This window comes from Lissotriton vulgaris, chromosome 10 (genome assembly GCF_964263255.1).
Source record: "Lissotriton vulgaris chromosome 10, aLisVul1.2, whole genome shotgun sequence".
Taxonomy (NCBI): domain Eukaryota; kingdom Metazoa; phylum Chordata; class Amphibia; order Caudata; family Salamandridae; genus Lissotriton; species Lissotriton vulgaris.
The window spans coordinates 859511232-859535597 of record NC_141698.1 but is presented as its reverse complement, the minus strand read 5'-3'; the positions used below and the strand labels follow the sequence as shown (position 1 = coordinate 859535597).

The 24366-nt window shown below is 45.0% G+C and overlaps 1 protein-coding gene across 2 annotated transcripts; it reads right to left on the bottom strand.

The window, feature by feature from the left end:
- Positions 1-1221: 1221 nt before the first annotated feature.
- On the bottom strand, positions 1222-24352 carry RPP38 (ribonuclease P/MRP subunit p38). Of its 2 annotated transcripts, none has more exons than XM_086941814.1 (2): positions 24102-24352; positions 1222-2278 (listed from the first exon to the last, which is right to left on the bottom strand). In XM_086941814.1, the coding sequence occupies exon 2, from the start codon at positions 2254-2256 to the stop codon at positions 1354-1356; it is 903 nt and encodes a 300-aa protein (XP_086797940.1). In that variant the 5' UTR covers positions 2257-2278; positions 24102-24352; the 3' UTR covers positions 1222-1353. The 2 variants fall into 2 exon arrangements, with proteins under 2 accessions (XP_086797940.1, XP_086797941.1); XM_086941815.1 differs by having other exon boundaries at positions 24172-24352.
- Positions 24353-24366: the final 14 nt, after the last annotated feature.

Below are 24366 nucleotides of genomic sequence, written 5' to 3'. Positions count from 1 at the left end.
CTCACGTTGCATCTTTACCAGAGCGGGCACTATCGTTTCAATTTAAAAACGTAATTTTTAAAACAATTCTTATAACTTTTAGATATATGCATTGTCTCACCATATCACGAGCAATCCCCGTGGTTTCACTATCCTGCATATACATCATTACCAAGTCACTACCCCGCTCCAGGAGCACTCACAGAGCACACAGACATCTCTATAACCCCAGAGATGTCATTGACCCCGACACTGGCATGCTCTGTGTCTATGTGCATGAAGCACTCCTTTGAGCAATTATCACTTACCTTGGCCTCCAGACACTGGCATGCATGACGCATGGCACTTCACCATTTGCCAATCGCAATATGCTCATAAAATGTATGTCATGTTTTGCTTTCTCCCACAGGATTTTTTCTCGCAAACCAGTGAGTGTCTGTAAGTATACAGACCCCCCCCCCCCCTTTTTACCTTCACTTTTCCACACACCTTACCGCGTGTGTAGGAGACTATCACCCGTGGCACCCCTTTTCCCACTCACTTCACCTTCTGGTCCTGACGAAAGTCCCGCACAATCCTTAATGGGACTGAAACATGTAGACTGCTAACACATAGACAACTCATAGCAAAAACTTGGCTATTAATAGTTGCATCACATATTTTAATTAAAATACCCTGGGCCGCCAAGAATAAACTCGTAGTTAAGGATCCCCAGAGGTATATTTTAACATTCACCTTCATCCACATCACACTGTTGCACGACACCCGCTCTGCTGTAGTCAGGCGTTGAAGCACAACCAGGCGGCACTCGGCTGCCTGGTTGGACCCCAATGATGAAGCATGACACCAACCAGGTTGGTGTGTGAGGGGTTTACTAACAAGACAAATTGAGTCCAGCCACCAGGCCATTAGTCAAATTGCCAATATACAGGCAAAATCTTACTAAGAGTGTCTTCACCTTTATTGGTAAATGATTTTACTTGAGAAGCACAAAAGTGAAAACCTTTCTCCCCCCCTTGTAAAGCAATGAAAAAAACAACTTCCCTGTACCGTATCAAGGTAAAGTGTTATTTGCATATGCATGCCTCTTGCACAAGAGTCCAGTCTGCACTCCATTCTTTACCACTGCTCTTTGCCGACATTCCATAGTGAAAAATGTCAGTTCTGTATTTACATAATTAGAGAAAGGACAAATATGTACAATCAAGGTCAAATGGATAATGCAAAAAGAATGTCTCAGTCTATTTTGAAAAAATATTTACTGGATTTATTTGAAAAAAGTAGACCAAAGTATGTCTGAATACACTGAAAATAAATTGCACGTTCACTTTGGCACACACTGGAAAACGAAAATAAGGCTTCATGGTAAGTTAACTACTTCTTAGATATACTTTTCTTTATTTTGGGTGGTTTCCTTATTCTGTTGGGATTTGGAACCAGCTTTTTTATTTTCAATGGCTGTAAGGTTATTCCAGGTGTAGGTCTGGTCTCAGAAATCTCTATAAGACTTTCATCTTGTTTTCGTTTAAGACTTTTTTGGGAAATGTTCACTGAACCTTCGGTGGCATCATTCATTTGCTCTTCCTCAGGAGCAGAAGTCTTTGTTTTATTTTCAACTTCTGTGTGATTAATCCATGCAATCTGGTGAGGAGGCACCTTTTTCTTTATGGCTTCCACTTCATCAGTAAAATGACTAGAGTTTTTTCTGAATCCCAGAGCCAAGATGGATTTTAAACCAAGAACGGGTGCCAAGTTCTCGCTGAGACGCGGGACCTGGCAAGCGGGCACAGCACGGCTGGCACTTAGTGCAATAAGGTGCATGGTGATCAGCGGAGGCTTGGCAGATTTGCACACAAGCACCAAATGCAGTTCATTCTTTTCCAAAGCTCGAGTGACTTCATTGATCCCAATGGCAAGCTGCTTCCTGAGATCAAAGTGCGTCCACCCAGGTTTATTTGAAGCCTCCTCTAAAGAAGATGTTTCTACCCCAGCAACTTCGGCTCCCTTCTTTTCAAGGTCTGCTTCACTTGGGTTACTCTGGTCTTTTGATTCTCCTTTACCTTTTTTAGATGGTAACTTTCTTGGCCTTTTTGGAGCCTCAATCTTTTGGAATCCAAGTTGTTTGAACTTTTCTTGCAATGTCTGAAGTATAAAGTGCATATCCTCTCCCACCACTGTATTCCACTTGATTGTGTACGGGTTGTCTAAAGAAGTTTTCACAGGCAGAGGTTTGACTTTCGGTATGGATTTTTTTTTAACAGTTGCAGTGGTCGCCATTTTACTCCACTATCCACCTGAACTGTGAAGCAAAAACAAACAGTGTCAAGATATGCCCTTCAAACAACCAGACTACCTTACAGCCAATGTAATCGTTGAGAAAACTGAGCCCTTCTTAAAACGATGTAGGAGTTTACTGATTTCCCCATTTGAAAGGAGAGTATTTAGCATTACTCAATCGACTGATAGTTTGACTCTATAGAACAGAAAACAAGCATTGGCAAAGCCACCAGGTCGCACCTTTGGGAACTACTGACTAATGGGTTTTAGCCATGCTGCACAGCCTCCCTGATGCTATGCAGCATGGCTAATTAAGTAAGAAAAACCCTATGAAGTAGCTGTTTATTTTATTTTTAGATGCCAATGAGGGGGAACGTGGGGGAAGAAACATGGAGAGGGCACATAGGGGTGGAAGGAACATGGAGGGCACGGATGGGGTCAAGCAAACGACAAAAAGAAAGCGCAATGCGGAGCGTGGCGTGGGATTAAAAGAAACTGGGCAGGAGCAATATGGAGCTGGGGAAGCATACAAGGGTGACACATCATATAGGAAAGTTGGAGAGAAGCACACGGGCAACAGAGAGCAACAAGGAGTGTAGGAGAAACAAGCATACAATGGAGAGAGCTGGAGAAACACATCCACTCTTGTGGACTAATGAACCAAGCGAAAAAAATAGTGCTTGAAAAGCAAACACTGGAAGGATGCAAGCCAGGTGTCCATGCTCCAGGGGAGTGACAAACACAAGAAGAGGAAGTAAAACCCACACAAGTTAATGTATAAGAAACAATCAAATCAGAGAGAACACGCCAACCAGTGGTAAGCAATTGGGAAGGGGCACTAGGCACACAGTAATGTCACAATATGTCTTGCAACAGACAGTGTATGGCTGTCTCGTAGGGAAGACCTAAATATGTAAAAATGTGGATTTTATTCTACAACTTAGTGCTTTCCTTTGTTATATAAATATAGGGTGTAAATGGATATATGAAATCTGCAATTAAAAAATGTGAATCAGTGTGTAAAAATGTACTTTTCAAACAGTCACACAAGATAGAATTTGAAATTTTGAAAGGTATATCAAACAGGAAAGACAAGTGTGTGACCTATGCTGATATTCAAGTTAGCATACTGGAAAGCATTACACACAGACCATTGAAAAACAAGATGGTTCGCTGAGCTGTTTTTCATCAACATATCCATTTGTGTACGATTTGCATACATCATGAGACATCCATGCACATTTTCTGAATGCAGCCACCTACCCCACAATGTATACATTTGTCAAAATGATGAGAAAAAGCAACAAGGATGGAAAGAATTGTTCTATATATTACAAAGACCTTTCACTTTAACAAGGTGAGAGAACGGTACACTGGGTCCAATTCACAAACTGCACTTTTGTAGTAAGTCACTACCTCCATTATTTCCTATGGGGTGATGTTACAGTACCAGTGGCTGGCCATGTGTAGTGTAGAGTTACAACAAAAGTGCAAGTTACTACAAAAGTTCAGTTTGATAATACGGAAAAGTAGTAAACTTATTTCAAAGTATAAACTTACTCAAAGGTTTATCACCTTTGTGAATCAAGCCCATTCGATATAAATGTATTGTGCTTCCCAAAATACAAGAGTAACGTGCCTACTTAGTGAAATAACTTAATGAATGAAACATTTCCTAGTGACATATGCATGTATCCTTAATCATTATTCAGCTACGGTTGATGTAGAGCCTTTCATACATCATCCTATCTTGTGTTGATAAATACTCAAGTATAATCGACTTAAAAGACATATGTTCCAGGTTTAGTTATCTGAAAACAGTCCATTTTACATTCCATTTAGTAATCCCAAATCTACCCATCTTTCGTACACGGTAACGTCAAAAAATAAATATATTGCTTCCGGCAAATATGGGTAGATAAGCCACAAAGTAGCAGTTTTCAAAGCCGTGCAAGGCAACCAACATAGCCCCCTAATAGAAGTCTAAAAGTTTCACTATAGTGTTTTAGGAATGGAGTAAACACAGCAAGGTCTGTGTTTCTCTTTGATCTACACAGCAGGCTCTTCGTGGCGGCACAGACATTTTTTTCCTTTTTAGGTCGAGGGAAGTCCGGAGAATTATTGTTTCTTAGAGTGGCTGCTTTATCCCGCCTCTCTTTTCGTCTCTCCTCCATTGGCTGGCTTCCTAAACGGAGGCCAGCCATTGGAGGAGAGAGCCGTCCCTCCAAATAAGCTCAGTCTTTTTCGGATTTGGGGGTGTTTTTGTGTTCTTCTTTCCACTTTTTAGCCACGCCCTTTTTAGAAGAGCAAGAACACGCCCCCGAATCTGAAAATGTTTCGAGCTTTTTGGCCACCATTTTGCTGTTCGTCAAAGATGAGGTAGATCGCCTGCTCCCGCTGTCCTCGTTCCCGCCCCCTCCCGCTGTTCGCTGCTCCAGCTGTCCTCATTCCCGCCCCTTCCGCTGTTCGTGGCTCCCGCTGTCCTAGTTCCCACCCCCTCCCGCTGTTCGCTGCTCCCGCTGTCCTCGCTCCCGCCCCCCCGCTGTTCGTGTCTGTCCGTGTCCTCTGTAGCTCTGGCTGCCTAGTGAGTTGCACTGTGGGGTGGGGGGGGCGGCGGCAGCAGCAGCTGAAGGGGGAGGCTGAGACCCACACGAAGCACTCCAGGCCAGGGCACAGGGACGGAAGCAAGCATGGACCACTACGACACCCAGACCATCGACTACATGCACCCCAGAGGACGACCGGGACCTCCTGCTGGACCCCGCCTGGGAGAAGCAGCAGCGGAAGGTGAGCTCAGGTGGGGGCTGCGGAGTGTGGGGCCGGGGAGTGCACTCACAGCTGGTTTTTCAAATCAATGATGAACGGTACTTGAAAAGGAAGCCTCCTTCTCATAAGATGGCCTGAGTGTCTGCTTGCGGTTTACTGTTCACTAGAACAGCTACAAAGCCTTTTTTTAAAAATAAAAAAGTACTAGAAATATATTTTGTGTCTTATTTGTGTGGTGACTGCGGTCGTCCAAATTCCAAAGGCCGTCGCTTTTGCCACCTCTGATAAATTGCATTAGATTTACATTTCCTGTCACGCGCTAGCCTAGAAGGTATTAGGAACTATTGCCCTTCTTCAGTGTTGATGACATTCCAATTCCCAAATGTGCATTCAAAGTTTTGAACTCCACTCTCTTAATGGTGCACAAGGCCTGCACTCCACGCGTGATTTTTTTAAACGTGGTACCCTCTGTATAGTACTTACGTAGGGTACTTGCTGCATGATTCACTGAGGTGTTGCCACAGGAATTATGCGGTAGCGGTGGGCCAAATTATGCAGTAGGATGGACAACATTATGGGACTAGAAATGGCAAATGATGCGAACTAATGTGGCTCATTTTGTGATTGCATTATTTTATAATTGCCATTTTTTCCCACATATTAACACCACCTGGACCGAGGACATAAAAACGCAATAGCGATTACCAGCAGATGAGCGGGCGCCCGGCAGCAGCCCCCAGCAGCACGGCTATCGGCAGCAACACCCGCACGCCAGCCATGGGGAGGGCGGACAGCGCTGCCACCGAGCAAAGCTGGCCGAGGTCCGGTCGCAGAGTGTCCGCATGGGGCTCGGCCCTTCACAGGTCTGCAGGACCACCTGGGCACAGAAGCGGGCACGGCAGGGAAGACCACCGTTTCTATTCCCAGACACCTTTCACCTTTTTCTCATGAGTTTGCCCTCTCCCTGTCCTCAGAAGCCGGCGAGTCAACCACTCTGCATAACTGCAAGCAACCTCACTTCTTCAAATGAGGGGAAAACGGTGCATCTCACTGCACGGATCTTTGCAGCCTTGAAATGCAAGTGACGAAGGAGAAGCTGTCTATAAGTTAGGAGGAAGGACTCGCGGTGCAGTAACAGATCGGGCGGCAGAAGTCCCCAAGTTCTTTGCAAACGGGGCCTGTTACCTGTGATTTATGATGGAGAGGGTGAGCATGCTTCATCTGTGCGGCGGTTCATTGGATACGGCTGCAGCGCTGTGGGTTGGTGGACCGGAGTGGCTTTTAGCAGTAGCCGGTTTGTGATCAGGACTCAGGGTCGGCCAGCTGCGCAAAACCAAAATCATTTCCTGGTACTTTAGTTAATGGTATGAATGGTAGCGTATGAATGATGTTTGTAGCTTATCTAGTTCGGCTGTTGTGTTGCTTCACTGCTGAAAAGTGGTAGTTTATGATGGTCCCACATTATGGAGTATAAATTAAGCAGTATTACCCTATGACTCCATGTCACAGGGATGCAAATTATTGTTATGAAGAGGGATGATCTACTGAGTTAACTTGTGACATTTGCCACGAGTTCCAGACTGGAGTGATTGTGATAAACAAGTGATTGTTCCTGTGACAGTTATATTGTGACCTGAAAACAGGGGAACGTAAACTGTGCTAATGTCGACTGGACTACGGGAACACCCTCTACTCTGGAACCACAGCCAAACTCCAGAAAAGACTCCAGGACATACAGAACGCTTCTGCACAATTCATCCTGGACATCCCTTGTCGCAGTCACATCTCAGCCCATCTGAAAGACCTGCACTGGCTCCCCGTCAGCAAGAGGATCACGTTCAGACTCCTCACCCACGCACACAAGGCTCTCCACGACATGGGCCCGAAATACCTCAACAGCCGACTCACATTCTACACACCCATCCGCCAGCTCTGATCCGCCAGCCTCGCCCTCGCCTCCGTCCCACGAATTCGCAAATCCACCGCCAGAGGAAGATCCTTCTCCTACCTGGCGGCCAAGACATGGAACTCCCTCCCCACCCACCCACGGCTGACCCATGACCATCTCTCCTTCAGGAAACAACTCAAGACCTGGCTGTTCGAGCAGTAGCGAACCCCCCCCCCCCCCCAGCGCCTTGAGACCCTAGCGGGTGAGTAGCGCGCTCTACAAATTTCTTGGATTGGACTGGTAACCGAGTAAATCGGATGCAAGTTTCGGCCTCGAAAAATCCACTCAGCCTCTCGCATTTGCAAGAGGAATTTTAGCAGGTCGAGCTATTTTTAGCACTTACAAAACCCTGCTGGCGAGTAAGCTTAAGCTGAAAGAAACAGAGGTTCTGTTCCTTCAGAAAGTGAATAAGCAAATAAAACGCTTTTTTAAATCGTGTTTTATCTTGACACGTTTGCCAACTGCTCAAAGGCAGAGATCAAATGTTAATTAGTCTTTTTACTAATTGTTGCTCATGAGTTCTTGAAAAATGGTGTTTAATTTTCTCTTTTTACAGTTAATGCTTTTTGACAAGTGAGCTATTTGACAATAACTGTGAAAAAAATGCAGTCAAATATTTTTTTCTCTAAAACAACATTTGAGCAACTTGTAAATGAATAGTACAAGTAGATCAAAAATTATGAAAGAACTTTTTTGTAAGATTTAAATTGGAGGAAAACAAAATCAGAACACTTTACCTTGTGATGTGCAAATGACAAATATTTGCAGAAACTTTATTTCCAAACATTGTACACTATATAGTTTTAAAACCACATGTCAGTGACAAATTCTGTAGGCATTTCAATGTAAAATCTGCTGAATACAAATAACAGTGGGTTGCTAATTTTTTCTTTAGTTATGAATTTATTAAAAGTGACAGTTTTTTAACATGATGTGAGAGACATTCCTGGCCAAGTCTGGTGACATTGTATTTAACACCTTGGCTGCTAAGGGTTTTCCCGCTGGGTGCTGGATTCCCACATTTACCATTGTTTGTGACAAGGTCAACTCGTCATAAGCACAGGGCAGGTAAAGCCCATGACGAGTTGACCTTGTCACTAGCATCGAAGGGGTTAATTAACGAAGAGGCAAGTCTGCAGTCAAGGTTATCTTATATGTGGCTAGATTTGCATTCTATATGGAGCTAATGTTTAGTCTATTAAATCAAACAAAAGCATTTTCTGTACAGCAGACGTGCTGAACTTGCATATTTGAAAGTGCTCTCATATGTGATTGTAGCGGGGTCGGGGTGAGGAGCCGTACGAACTGGTGGACCCCTGTCCCTAACTCCCCTCCTTCCCTGCAGACTAACTCTCCGAGGGCAGAGTGGAACAGCCTTTCGGATCGGGAAGGTGAAAAGGACCTCGGCGCCTTTAATTGGGACTACGACGATCAGGCCGCGACTCCGCCCCCTTCTGACATCGGAGACTCCAGACTGGTCTAAGGGCAGGAAGTCCTGTATGGGAGGTGTGTCATCACCCCGGAGGTCGGAAGCGGAGAAGCGGTGCCGGAGAGGAAGCGTGGAGAAAACGGAGAGGACGAAAGACACGAGAGCGGAGGAGAGCCAGGAGGCCAACGACCCCGTGTTCCGCCGTGCCACACTCCCGAGGGAGGAGTGTGGTTTTCTCAGGTACGGAGGCGTTGGGCAGCCTGGGTGGGGAAGAAGAGCGGTCCTGTGTAGATAGTGTAAATTACCTGTGTGTGCCTTTCCCCGTGTCTAACCCCATACCCGTCCTCTCTCCTTACCCTTCCCGTATTCCTCACAACCTACCGCCCCCCTGAACACGAGCACGGCCAGACTGTATTATACACGGGTGTTCCCTCACTATCACTCGGTCCCCTGGAGGGTACGTCGGTATCTGAATATTAACCTAACGGCTCCCTCTGTTGGTCTCCTTTTCCCTTGGTGATCTGGAGACGGAGGACTGGAGCTGACCCCGCAGACGCCCGTCAGGAGAACCGTCACCCCGAAGACCCCGCCACCGCGAACAACCTGGAGTTTGCAAGGGAAAGACTGACCTTTCGGACCAGGCGCACCATAAAAATAAAACCCAGTTTGAAGAGATACACTGGTTTGCAGCCTCTTTCTGTAACCGAGCCTACTACTACCACTCCTCCCACGCCCACTGTGATAAAGAAGAAAATAGTGTCTCAGTGAATTAAAAAACTTGCCCAGGATCACATAATAATTTGAAACCAGTTAATGGGTCAAGAGCATTAAAATTAGGTTGAGCAGATTATTTAAGTAACTAGATCTGCAGGTCTAGTAATATTTTTTGGATTCGTCGAGCCCTGAAGTCTTAATCAGGCGAAAAAAAGCAACCCGAATGACAGCTGTGGCGTTTCGTGTCAGTGGGGAGCTGGCTCGTCCATGAGCTCATGGGTGCAGGAAGAAGACACTGGCATGGTACTTTAGAGAACGCAGTCGGGCGATGATGGAAGCTGCCGACTGGATCAATGTTTATTTTTAAGGTTAACACCACTGCACATATGGAATGCAGGCTGCTACCTGTGTACGGCAGCTTGAATCTTCCCCAAAAATGTAAACAACACTCTACATGCTAAGTTGACAGTATGACCGTGGGTGGGCATAATGCTGCAGGATGACTGTGGGCATATGCACCCAGTAAACAGAACTCTAGGGCTGCCACACAGTTAAGCTTTGGTTAGGGAACACAATTCTATCTACCAGGTGTACAAGAATTACAGCATATGAAACCGTGAACATCAAATTCCAAGCGTACTTGGTTCTTCTTGAAAAGCATGTGGTTCTGTGACAGGGTGAGGGCACTGTGGAGGGTCTGGTTCCTTGTCTTCAGTGGAATGAAGCCATTTCCACCAAGTCCTATGATTACCGTTTTGACACGGGAATATCCCCTGCATGGTATACAGGAAATTTCGCTTGCTTGAGTGCCAGATGTATGTAAAATTGATATTCTGGCTTTTCTTTTGTCACTAGCATCAGGCCATCCTAGCTAAGGCCTGACCCTAACAATACAAGGTTCATCACGTCCTCCAACCTTTGGAAGGGCACCAAATGTGCCCTTATAGAATACAGTACCTACTATCACTGTAATGGGTGCATCCCATAAAGCAGTGGCGCTGTGTGCGTTTTGAAGTTCATTCATTTAGGATACCTCTGGTTATAGCATGCAACAAACAAGGTGGTGGAAGGATTGCTTGGATTCATCTCAGCTGCTGTTGATCGCTCAAGCCACATTCCAGACCATTATTTTTCATCCACTAAGCCACTCCAGACAGATAGTGATATGCAAAACTGTCTTGATCCTGCTCCAATATTCACGGTCTAGCAGGAACTGCCAGGCCGGGTTCCCACAACCAACCCCAGACCAGTTTCAACCTAATAAGGTTTCATCAGTAAGGTATAGCGGAGGCTCTATTATGGTACAGTCAGCACAGAACCCACGTTTGGGCATACCAGCTACACTTACGGTACCTAATGTAACAAACAACAAGATGATGAAAGGAATACTTTAATTAAATCCTTGCCACTGGTAAGAGTTTCCCCATGCAGTGAAGTGTACTGCCTGCTTAGGTAATATTGTCATCTTTACGATGTTAGTGCAACCCACGATTGAGAGATGAAGGTTATCTGGCTCCTTCCTTACATTAGCTATTATAGGAGTAATATTTTTTTCCACTAAGGTATTAAGATCAGCGGTAATAGTCACTCCCAGATATATTCCTGTCTGGACCACTCGGTTGTCAGAGCAATCTGTCTGTCGATTTTTAATTATCTGCGTCTTAGAGGTATTTAACGCATACCCTGAAATATTACCAAATCTTCGGGCTTCAATCTCTACCTGCCCTATAGCCTCCGTGGGGTTCGGTGTAATCACTGCCACATCATCGGCGTATGCAAGTATTTTGCATTGACCCATGCGTGTATCCAACGGGGTGATTCTTTCACTGATCTCTATTCTGCGAATCAGTGGGTCCATATACATCGCAAATAAAAGTGGGGAGCATGGGCACCCCTGCCTCGTGCCTCGCTTTACTTGAAATGGACGGGTAGACCCTGCATTGACTCGTATGGAAGCCACTGGGGCGGTATACAGTACCTGAATCGCTTTGACATATCCTTCTTTGAATCCTGCTCTAATTAAAACCTGCCACAGATAGTCCCAGGAGACCCGATCGAAGGCCTTCTCGGCGTCTAATAGCATAACCGCCATCGGGTCCCCTGCGACCTCCGTGGCCTCAAATAAAGTTATGACCTTGCGTGTATGGTGGGTAGTGCCCCTTCCTGGGATGAACTCAAGATTTCCTATTATTCTAGCAAATCTTGCTGCCAAGGCCTTAGAATATATCTTGGTGTCAGTATTCATTAAAGTGATCGGCCTATAAGACCCAGGCTCGTTAGCGGGCTTCCCCTTTTTTAATATTATCACAATTTCCGCCCCCCCCCCAGGACCCTGGTATAGATATACCTGCCTGTGCCAACTGCATTGTTGTGACCATGTCATCACCTAGTATCTCCCAGAACACCTTATAGAATTCGATTGGCAATTGATCAGTCCACTCACCCTCCAAGAGACATTCAATAAGTGCCCACCTCCCCCACTGATCTTCCAATTTTTTCCTGGTTATCACGTTTTATTTCTTGCTAGTATAGCGACCCCTCTATTTTTAATGCCTTGACTAGAGCATTCTAATACATGGAATCCCAACTGATCCAACAAATACCCTTGCGAAGGCATAATGTGTGTTTCTTGCAGAAAAATAAAATCTACATTCATCTGTTTTAGTGCCATAGATATCCTTTGCCTTTTCTGGCGATCATTCAGCCCGCAGACATTCCAGGTTACCAATCTAGTCCCATACAAGACTTCTAATAAATTTCCTGACTTTAAGATCCATGGAGCATTTTTGCAACGATTTTAAAGTCGAGCCCGCATTGCATGTTATTGTTTTGAACACCCTGTCACTGTCTACTCTCGACAACTCGTTTTCCTGTACACTAAACCCGCCTATTCCACCCTTGTGCTTTCTTACTATGCAGTGCCCTGTACCCCTTCCCCCCTCCCCCTCCCCTGACAACCCACCCTTGGATGCCCTCCCCCATACTGGCAAATAGGTCAATCCTGACCTATGTCTGACAGCCAGGGCCCCTAGGTTGCCCCTGCCCTCCCGTCTTCGTTATCACAACCCCTTCTCTTGCTGACCCCTGTTACTAATGTAAATTCCAAGTTCTCACCAGATTTCTCCCATATTTTTTTTCTCCCCTTTTTTTCCCCACTTATTTCCTCCCAACTTGGAGCTACACCTTGCGAGCTGTTTGCCTCACAGCAACCGTCTAGCTGTTCTGCCCCTTACTCTCTAAGGGAGTTAAGGTACTCTTGAGCCATAACCTCAGAATATAATACTCTAAACTGAACATTGACACCCACTTTTAGACGTGATGGAAACATTAGGTACACCTCGCACCCTGCATTTTGAAATGGAGTGATTAACTGCCTCATACGCCACCTTCTTTCAACGGTGGCGTGGCAAAAATCAGGCCGGGCAAAGAAACTTATATCTTTATACGTACGCTTGGTCTGTGGCTTTGCCTTGCTCATCATTTCCTCTCTTAACAGATAGTTGCCTACATACACCAGAATTGCCTGTGATTTGCTAGATGCATTCCCCCTTTTCTGTATCAGTGGGAACCTGTGGGCCCGCTGCACTTCATTTTCCCAATTCCACTTATCCATTTCCGGGAATACACCGTTAAACAGTTCAACCACAAATGCCCGCACATCTTGACCTTCCTTCCCCTCCTCCACCCCAAGTAGTCTTATATTATTGCGTCTTTGTCTGTTTTCAAAATCTTCAAGCTTCCATAGCACGTCTGATGATGTCTTTTCTTGTTCCAATCTGATTTCCTGTAGTTTCCCCACCTCATCTTCCAGTTTCCCTGTTCTTTCCTCCACCTCTGAGATTCTACCCACCACTTCTGCATACAGTTTGTTTACTTTGGGTAGTGATCCCTGTATTTTTTTATTAGCATGTCTTGCCCTTCGGCTCTGGCTTCACTCTGAATTTGTTTTAAAGTTGTAAACAAGAGATCAAAATTAGAGTTAGATTTAGAGTTAGATTTAGGGCTTAATCCCATTAACTCTGGATGGGGTTGCGGTGAACCACTAGCTCCCTCATGATACAGTTGCAATGTGGCTGAATAATCCCAATCAAGCTTCTTTGCGACTCCCAATTGAGCAGGGCTCAAGGAATTCTTAGCTCTACTATGCAGTCTGTGCTTTACCTTATTTAACCTCCGGTCTGCACACCCCTTGTGCACAGTATCTTGTTCTACTTCTGAGACTTTTTGATCTGATTCCTGACTCTCCGGGGATAATGATATTAAATCTGAATCCGTGTCCAGACCTTCACTTAAAGCTGAATCCGATTCCTCCTCCTCCTCTTCGTCTTCTTCATCATCATTCCCAGTGAAGAAGCATTCATCACTAGGTGAGCCCGTGACTGATGGAGCAGTGTTTGGACCTTCTGCTATCAACCCAGTATCAGCTTGTATTATCTCCGCATTTATGGTATTTGCTTCAGTCGCTGTTTGGGCCCAGAGTCAACTTGTAAATGTCCCGCATTTATAGTACCTAGATCTGTAACAAAGTTAGCCTTTAAGGCAAAATCCCTCCCGATGACTTGTTTCTCCGTCTTATCACCAGAGGGTTCCCTTGAAAAGCCAGATGGTTTAATACGTAAATCTGCTACTGCTATAGTTGAGCCAGTTGTCATTACCACAGTTATATCACACCCATGATTACAGTTAGTGCCAGCATTGCCAGGGTGGGCCACACTGTTACCATCAGCATCATTATTAGTATCACTAAAGGGCTGATTGAGCTCTCCACTCATGTTACTTAAGTCCTGCATAGCGCCCCCATCTGCAGTCGGCAACACCCCATTGATAGTCAGAAGCTGCTCTGCAGCACTCCCCTGTACCTGCATATCAACAGTAGGCTGCCCGTCCGGATAGTCTCGTTTTCCTGCTGTCTGTATCTGCTGAAATGCACTGGGAGCACCTTTAATCATGCTGCTCGAGTCTTTCACCTTCATCTTCACTTTCTCTGCATTCTCGGTCATCTCCTCGTTCATCTCGCTGTGCATCTCTTGCTCTGAGACCGACAACACAGCTTGCGTTTCGGCTGCCTGCGCATCGCTTCTGCTCCAACAACGTACTTCACTATGAATGACAGATGCACCAGCTGCTTCTGTAACACTTCATTGTGCCCCTTATGCGGGTACTCCTGCTTGGAATCAGCCCTAGTTCTAATTGCTGTGAAAAGCATCTCTTTACACACATGGTGTATCTGGAGAGCAGCCTGTGAATTGAATCGGAAATGGACCAGTTTTGAACCATTTGACGTGGATCCACATGCCTTGTTTGGAAAAGATGTAACAACATTGGGATCCAAACAACCCCACTCTGTTCCAGTCCCAGGTACATCTTGACCAACGAAGGCAGTGGTTCTCAGAGTACTCGAAGACTGATGTGGGTGAAGCTTGCCTGACAGCCACTCTCTCCTAGAGGTGAGGTGCCATCACCTAAAGTCAACATTTTCTGCTGGACGAGCTGAGGAAGTAACTGCCTGATACATCTGGTAGCCTGACTGCCTGGAAGAGAGAGAGCGAGGAATGTGCCCAGCCCTGTAGGAGAAGAGGCTGTTCTGGAGGCAAGATCTAACCTTTTCTAAGTGATCCAAGAGAGACCTGGTCCTCCTGGAGTATTTGTGCAATTTGTGAGCAATTGTAAATATGACTTTTCCACAAAGAATGATTCTATGGCGCCGAATATGCCTGTTGTGGCCTGAGTGACTGGTCCTGCCACCATAACAAGAAAAAAAGAGACCAAATTCCCACAGAAAGCCCAAATTGACCACAGGCTGCAATAGCCCCAGGTCTCACCAGAGGGCTCAGCTTGAGATGCCTGTGACCTCCAGGCTGAGTGCCTGTCTGCAGACAAACCCTGGAGGACTGCCGTAGGCAAAAAATGCTGCTTCCACGTTTACCTGCCTTCTACAGCCAAATTAGTAAACATTGCCCTGTGTGCAGTAACTGCAGTGTTATCCTGCAATGGAGAAGTCCACCGCATGAGGGAGAGTATGCCACCTTCACCCACCACAAAGATCAGAGGGCCACCAAACTCCAACAGATAAACACCAGGGCTTAAGAGCACCAGGAGACTAGAAAGACTGAGGAACACAGGTGATTCCACCATGCCATGCTTTAGACTTTCAACACAAAAGGTGCTAGAGACATTGAACTTAGTTGCCTAAATTAAAGTTTGAGATCCTTTGAGCTACCTGCACCAGAGCCTAAGCTTTGCTTATGTCCATAGCACAGAGCATATGTTAATAGTGGAATCTTGATCCCAGGGAAAAGAGAATACAGTTACAGTGGAAGAAGGGGGAGTGCAGTTCCTCGCTGTTAAAGCAACTTGCAACAGCCCTGTATGATAGGTCAACTGGATGGTTTAGTATTTCGTTTTGCTGTGCTGTGGAATTAAAAGTGTTTTCTTTTTTATAAAAATAAGCAATGGCTGGACATCACATTATTATATATGGTGTTTCACTATTGAGTTCTGAGCTCCTGCCCCCAACTTCTTCCTACAGAAGCATGTCACTTCTGGCCCTTGTTACCATGATAGTTAAGTCTGGAAAGGGGTTGTACCTGGCCCAGTCTGCAGATTGATAGACCAAAGGGGGGAGAACAATAAACTTTAAGACATAACCAAACTGCCATATATCTTGTCCTGTTTAGTCAAAGCATGGCTTTGACAGCACAACACCCCCAGCCCCCCCTTTCCCCCCCCACACACACACATATATTTTGAGATGGCAACTGAAGAATAAACAGTTGCAGACAGAATAGTTCTCTCTGTAGCCATGCTGCACATTGTCGGTCTGGGCTGACTGGAGAAAATGAAAGACCGCAATTAAATAATTAGAAAAAGGAAGGGAGCCCAAAGCCTCTACCAAATTTGCCCCATAGTTCCAGCTTTTCAAGGAGTCACTTGTAAAGTTTAGCATGATTTCTGACAGGCACATTCTGTCCCTACGCTGGATCTCCATTGTCTGCGGAAACATTTAAAACAGAAAATCATACCTTTAAATCTTACGATTACTCATGCATGTATGTGTGTGTGTGTGGGTTCAGTTTGATTTAAGCTGTACCAAGTGTATTTAAGAAACTCCATGGCCTAACACTAATTGAAAAACAATACTAGATATATTGAAAAGAAAAGAGTAACCTCTGGTGTTAAGCAGAAGAGAGAAGAATGCAGCTTGTGTCTGAACTACACAATATACAATACTGTATTCAGATACCGCCTTGGCCACTCAAAATTATGTGATCCACAGCCGATCATTTTACTTCACTACGTATCATTTTCCGTAACCATCCACTTTGAAACTACATTAAAATAATTCCGTACAGGACCTGCAATTTACAACAAGCATTGGAAATGCAATAGGTCTCGCATTAGAAAAGTTGGAGCTAATGGTCTTGTAAATGTAATAATTTTAAGTTATGTTTCTATAATAGCAAATGTATTAATTTTGTTATTGTAAATGCCAATATTTATAGAATTTGCTAATGTGACACCTATAGCATTATTAAAGCTAGATGTTTAGTATTCCCCTGTCTTACATGTATTGATATGACAAATCATAATTGCTTATACATTTTATATGTAATTAATAATTACATAATTTTTGTAATGTATAATGACACTACATATAAAAAAAATTGTGATAAGATTATATGTTGCGTATGTTATATTTTTTAAAAATCAAGATCAAAAGTGTGATATTAATTTTATTGTACTTTTGTAATAAAGCTTTAAACACTGATACATTGCATATTTGCTGAGAACTGGGTAGAGTGAGGGTGGTAGAGTGAGGGAGGTAGAGTGAGGGTGGTAGAGTGGTATAATGAGGGCGGTAGATAGAGTGAGGACAATAGATAGAGTGAGGGTGATAGATAGTGTAATTATGTGGTGTGTAGTTATGAGGCACTGAGTGGCATTAGGAGTGTATGTTGCGTTGAGCGCAGTGTAAATATGTAGCATATAAATATGTGGCACAGAGTGGTATTTGGAGTATGTTGCATTGAGTGTAGGGTAATTATGTGGCATGTAATTATGTGACACTGACTGGTATTTGGAGTGTATGTTGCATTGAGTGCAGTGTAATTATGTGGTGTGTAACTATGTGGTAGTGAGTGGTATTTTGAGTGTATGTTGCATTGAGTGCAGTGTAATTATGTGGTGTGTAACTATGTGGTAGTGAGTGGTATTTTGAGTGTATGTTGCGTTGAGCGCAGTGTAACTACGTAGCATAAAATGTTGTTGCACTGAGTGGGTGTTGTAGTGTATGTTGCATTGAGTGCAGTGTAATTATGTGCCGTGTAATTATGTGGCACTGAGTGCTATTTGGAGGGTATTTTGCGTTGAGCGCAGTGTAATTATGTAGCGTTTAATTATGTGGTACAAAAGGGGGTTCAGACATGGCCACATGCAAATCAGTCTGACCCTGTGCCTCATGGGAACAGTCCAGCCCGAACTGCCAAGCCATGTCTTCCCTGGACCGGAAACAAGCATCCTGGGACTCTGAGTGGCTCTGAGTGGTATTGTTTGGAGTGTATGTTGCAATAAGTGAAGTAATTATGTAGCATATAATTATGTGGCACTGAGTGTGTGAGGGTGCAGTGTGTGTGAGGGTGTAGTATGTGTGAGGGTGCAGGGTGTGTGAGGGTGCAGGGTGTGGGCGCAGTGTGTGAGAGCGCAGTGTGTGTGGCCTAAAGTAGTGTGAGGGTGCAGTGTGTGTGGGCTAAAGTAGTGAGAGTGCGCAGTGTGTGTGTGGCCTAAAGTAGTGTGAGGGTGCAGTGTGTGTGGGCTAAAGTAGTGAGAGGGCGCAGTATGTGTGTGGCCTAAAGTAGTGTGAGGGCACAGTGTGTGTGTGGCCTAAAGTAGTGTGTGGGCTCAGTGTGTGTGTCATAAAGTAGTGTGAGTACGAGTTCCAAGCCTGGTAGAGGAATGTTGGCTCGGTCATACTCCACAGCCAGGCTGGTGGTATGACACCAGCAGATGCAATATTTTGCAATGAGACAGTGTCAGAGTGGAAACGGACAGTCTGGCTGCAAGGAGAAGGCGGCAGAGGCATGGAGTGGGAAATCAACACTGGAGGAGACAGAAGCCCGTGAAAAAAGCACACATGAGATGGAGGAGCAGAAATCCGGAGGAAGAAAGCTTGAGAAAGTTGAAGGATGGAAGGATAGGGAGAAAGATGCAGATAAAGTCAGTGAGGAAGGAAACGATGGGGAGAACGGAATGGACCTAGAGCAAGAAATATGGAGTTAAAAGCAGAGAGGAGGCTAAGAGCTTGTGGCTAACTGAGAACATTTAAGCGGCCGAAAGGGGATAAAGGAGGTGCGAGTGCATGCCGAGGTGAAGGACTGCGAGAAGGGAGGGGAAATGCCAGCAGCAGAGGAGCCTGCAGGCTGTTTAACCCCTTCGCTGCTCATGACGAGCTCAGCTCGTCATGCAGTACACTGGTCGTGTGCTCATGACGAGCTGAGCTCGTCATGAACAATGGGAATCATGTATATGTAGTACAGGAGGGGAATTGCCTTAGCAGTCATTTGGTTAAGGCAGATGGTGTCTGCGCGCAAAGGACTGGGCGAGAAGGGAGGGGGAAATGCCAGCAGCAGAGGAGCCTGCAAAAGCGTCAATTACAACCAGTCCCTAAGCCAGTTACAATAAAATAGCTTTTATACACGCTGTGTGTTCTTTAGCAAACAGCCTGCAATTAAAATATACACGCATTAAAAGGCAAACATACGCGTAGGAGGGACATAACAAGATAGTGCATAAACATGTAGGAAATATAAGTAAGCGGGTGCGGAAACGCGAATTATAAGCAGTTAACACAAAAAATGTGGGCACATTCAACAGCTACAGGGATGCTGACTGTAACGCTTCACAGGAAGAATAACGGTTTTGTAGAAATTAACAGTATAATAAGCAGACGCCGTGAGTCGAACATGGTTCAACAGATGTGTTCATTACGCCACATCATAGATTAAAACTCTAAAAAAATTATTTAAACACACATCAAATATTGTTCTTCACGGTGTCTGCATTTTAAGAATCTCTAGATTTTGAAGATATGTATGCTTAGAAGTGTCTCAGTGAGCTCTGCACCAGTCACGACATTCGCAAGTTGCACTATATGTACAAAAAACACGCCAACCAGCAGTCAAAATATAGAAGACGCTATATAATGAAACTTTAAGTTACCAGCATTTGTAGATAGCTATTTTTAAGTATTTCAGAAGTCGGAATTGAAGCATTTTAGGCGCTTTACTCACGCATTCGACGGGACCTTCACCCCCCTTACCACAGTGCTCTGTTAACACCACTGAGTCAAGTGCTCTTAAGTAACCAGAAGTGCACACGAAGCGCTTTGTAAAGCTCCTTTATGATGAGTAAATAACGGACGCACTTTCCGTTCAGTTGTACGAATCACACAGACGGGAGCCACGGTGGTTTGATATCTCGGAGTTTGGTTAATTAAAAATTAGTTTGTCCTGTTGCCACCTAGATGACTAACGGCTCTTAAAGGGCTTCCGCCGCCCACAAGCATTGGCAAAGCCAACAGCGCTTAGTTTAATGTGCTAATAATACACGCCAATAGAAGCATGCACACATTTTATGTATATGTATAAACACATTGAAGCCGTGCAGAGGCGAGACGAAGAATGAAGGGTAGAAAGAGAAGGGAGGGGAGAGACAGCGAGAGAGAATGGATGAGAGAGAGAGACAGAAAGAAGGGTTTAAAAGACTGGAGGGAGAGAGATTTGAGGAGAGAGTGAAAGAGAATGTAGGGGAAGTGAAAGAACGAGAATGGAGTGCAGAGGGAGGATATCAAGGGTACAACAAGCATCTAGGTTTCTGAAGCTTAGGGGGCGAGCCGGGAGAGCGGCGATGAGGGAGAGACGTGAAGCAGCAGGGGCCTTTGAAGTGAAGCTCAGTTTCACTTCAAAGGTGTGGGAGGTGTGAGGAGTTGTAAAAAAAATGCGGCTGAGGCAGAGCGCACGCTGGGGAAAGCTTGTGGGGCGGAGCGGGAAGAGCTGAGAAGATAGTGCATAAACATGTAGGAAATATAATTAAACGGGTGAGGAAATGCGAATTATAAGCAGTTAACCCAAAAAATGTGGGCACATTCAACAGCTACAGGGAAGCTGACTGTAATTGTCAAGCTTCACAGGGAGAATAACGGTTTTGTAGAAATTAACAGTATAATAAGCAGACGCTGTGAGTCGAACATGGTTCAACAGATGTGTTCATTACGCCACTTCATAGATTAAAACTCTAAAAAAAAAAATGTTTTAAACACACATCAAATATTGTTCTTCACGGTGTCTGTATTTTAAGAATCTCTATAGATTTTGAGGATATGTATACTTAGAAGTGTGTCAGTGAGTTCTGCACCAGTCACGACAGTCGCAAGTTGCACTATATGTACAAAAAACACGTCAACCAGCAGTCAAAATATAGAAGACGCTATATAATGAAACTTTAAGTTACCAGCATTTGTAGATAGCTATTTTTGAGTATTTCAGAAGTCGGAATCGAAGCATTTTATGCGCTTTACACACCCATTCGACGGGACCTTCACCCCCCTTACCACAGTGCTCTGTTAACACCACTGAGTCAAGTGCTCTTAAGTAAGCAGAAGTGCACATGCAGCGCTTTGTAAAGCTCCTTTATGATGAGTAAATAACGGACGCACTTTCCGTTCAGTTGTACGAATCGCATAAACGGGAGCCACGGTGGTTTGATATCTCTGTGTTTGGTTAATGAAAAATTAGTTTGTCCTGTTGCCACCTGGATGACTAACGGCTCTTAAAGGGCTTCCGCCGCCCACAAGCATTGGCAAAGCCAACAGCGCTTAGTTTAATGTGCTAATAATACGCGCCAATAGAAGCACGCACACATTTAATGTATATGTATAAACACATTGAAGCCGTGCAGAGGCAGAGGAGAGACGGAGAATGAAGGGTAGAAAGAGAAGGGAGGGGAGAGACAGCGAGAGAGAATTGAGGAGAGAGAGAGAGACAGAAAGAATGGAGGAGAGAGACAGAAAGAAGTGTTTAAAAGACTGGCGGGAGAGAGATTTGAGGAGAGAGTGAAAGAATGTAGGGGAAGTGAAAGAACGAGAATGGAGTGCAGAAGGAGGATATCAAGGGTACAACAAGCATCTAGGTTTCTACAGCTTAGGGGGTTGAGCAGGGAGAGCGTCGATGAGGGAGAGACGTGAAGCAGCAGGGGCCTTTGAAGTGAAGCTAAGCTTCACTTCAAAGGTGTGGGAGGCGTGAGGAGTTGTAAAAAAATGCGGCTGAGGCAGAGCGCACGCTGGGGGAAGCTTGTGGGGCGGAGCGGGAAGAGCTGCTGGGGAACAATTGGCTGGCATTTGATGCTGTGCACGCGCATTTTAGGTCAATGCGCTTGCACATTGACCTAAAAGCGCACGGGCACAGCACCAAATCGCCAGTTGGGTAAAGTCTGTATAAGTGCCTATAGTCTCGCTCTGCTCAATGCGCATGCGCATTGAGAGGCGAGACCTAAAAACCTCACCAATATTTGGTTTTTTAAAACTCAATAACAAAATTCCGCAAACAGAGAACATGATATATTGACCCACTTCAGGTAGGTCGTGGCAATGTTGCCAGAACAGGAGGGTATGTTTGAATGCTCCATATTTAAAAAATATTACTTTCAATAAATGTGTTGTGACTTAACTATTGCCATTCCTTTTCCTTAGCTACACCTTCCCTACTGTTCAGCCAGGATGAGTGCTGGTGATGTGTAGAATGATGGATGCTTGGTGAGGTCTTAGAATGCATGGGTGCCTGGTGATATGCTGAGTGTCAGTTGGATTGTGCAGGCTGAGCAGCAGGGAGGCAGCTCCTGTGGGGCAAGCCACTAACTAGATACTATTGGTTATCATCCACCGACCTACCTGGAAATTACGTTGTAACTTTACTTAAATAAATCATCTATAGAATATACAACTCGGCTAATGGACTTAGTATTACAACAAAATGTCACTTAATTCCCCAGGTCAAACAGGATTACTTTAGAAGCCATCCCAGAGTCATTGGATGATCAACCAACTACCTTAGAAGTCATTTACATGTCATCAGACATCATCAAGCTCTTGAAGTCATCAGCAAGCCGCAGAAGCTCAGCCTGATGATTTGAGGATGACTTGAAAATGAGTACCTGATGACTTTAGTAGGTATCATTATTCGTGATGATTTAAGGATGACTTGAAAAGGAGTACCTGATGAGTTTAGTAGGTGTCATTATTCCTGATGATGGCTTGTAAATGACTCTCCGATAACTTTACAAGATGACATTGTTCCTGATGACTTTGGGGTGATTTGTAAATAAGCATCTGAATACTTCAAAGGTACTATTGTGTGTTCAATAAGATGTTTTAGCGTCTGGTGATTTTAACAGGAATTGCTTGTCTATTTAACCCCTTCCATGCTGATGACGAACCCCAGCCGTCATGCACTACGGTACTCGTGTGCTGATGATGGCTGGGGTTCGTCACGGCCTGCCCCTGTTCGTGTTGTTTACAGCACACCAGGGGAATCGCGGCCGCATGGAAGGGGTTAAAGAGCACGTCCACCACTTTGGTTTCAGTTTTCCAGAAAAATGCAAACTGTTGGATAATTGCACAATGAATTGCAGAAAAACGTCTGACCTCCTGCAGCTGGGAGCCCCAAAACCCAAACACACCCTGAACCCCCAAATTAACCCTTGCACCCCAAAACCCAAACACACCCTGAACCCCAAAATTAACCCTTGCACCCCAAACACACCCTAAAATTAACCTTGGCACCCCAAAACCCAAACACACCCTGAACCCCCAAATTAATCCTTGCACCCCAAAACACAAACACACCCTGAACCCCCAAATTAACCCTTGCACCCCAAACCCAAACACACCCTAAACCCTAAAATTAACCCTGGAACCCCAAAACCCAAACACACCCTGAACCCCCAAATTAACCCTTGCACCCCAAACCCCAAACACACCCTGAACCCCAATATTAACCATTGCACCCCAAAACCCAAACACACCCTAAACCCTAAAATTAACCTTGGCACCCCAAAACCCAAACACACCCTGAACCCCCAAATTAACCCTTGCACCCCAAAACCCAAACACACCCTGATCCCCAATATAAAATTAACCCTGGCACCCAAAAACCCAAACACACCCTGAACCCCCAAATTAACCCTTGCACCCCAAACACACCCTAAACCATAAAATTAACCCTGGCACCCCAAAACACAAACACACCCTGAACCCCCAAATTAACCCTTGCACCCCCAAACACACCCTAAACCCTAATATTAACCCTTGTACCCTAAAACCCAAACACACTCTAAACCCTAAAACTAACCCTGGCACCCCAAAACCCAAACACACCCTGAACCCCCAAATTAACCCTTGCACCCCAAAACCCAAACACACTCTGAACCCCCAAATTAACCCTTGCACACCAAACACACACCCTAAACCCTAATATTAACCCTTGTACCCTAAAACCAAAACTCACCCTAAAATTAACCCTCACACCCCAAACCCAAACATGCTCTATACCCTTAAATTACACCTGGCCCCCCAACACAAACCCACCCTCAACCCTAAAATGACCATGTACGCCCTAAAATCCAAAAGCCCTACGAACCCCCAACCTGTTTATGAATGCGGAATGCCGGGAGGCGCTGCTGTGATTGCAAATTATACTTTCTGTACCCCCAGGCTGCACTTCCTTCTTAGAATATTTCCATAAACACATAGTTTAGTGGAATCCGATTGTTAGACTCTTTAAACAACTGCGGACAGACCTTCTCATGGCCCGAGGAATAGGTCTTGCAAAGAAAAACAAGCTTTGTCGTCATGGTGACTGCCGAATTCACTTCATCACAATACTAAAATACATTTTTTAAAAGCACAGCTGCCTCGAACACAATGCCAAAATCACCTACTGTAAACCATCAGTCTGCCAGCTGGCTGGGACTCGAACCGCAAGTCCTCAATGGAGAGCAGCTCTCTCACCTTTGCATATACCTGAAGCCGGGGGATTTCTCTTGCAAAAGCGTACGCACATCCGGGAGCGCCGGAAGTGACGTCATTGTTCTACGCCAAGAACGAAGACCGCCGTGAGTGCAATGGCCATAAAAGGGACAGATTGATTGGCATCGGTCTCTTTATTTTTCCAACTCCACTTTCTTCACGCGCTCATACTGGGTC

What these genes read in the sequence shown, in the direction of transcription:
- RPP38 (XM_086941814.1), bottom strand. Translation starts at nt 2,256, where the DNA reads ATGGCGACCACTGCAACTGTTAAAAAAAAATCCATACCGAAAGTCAAA.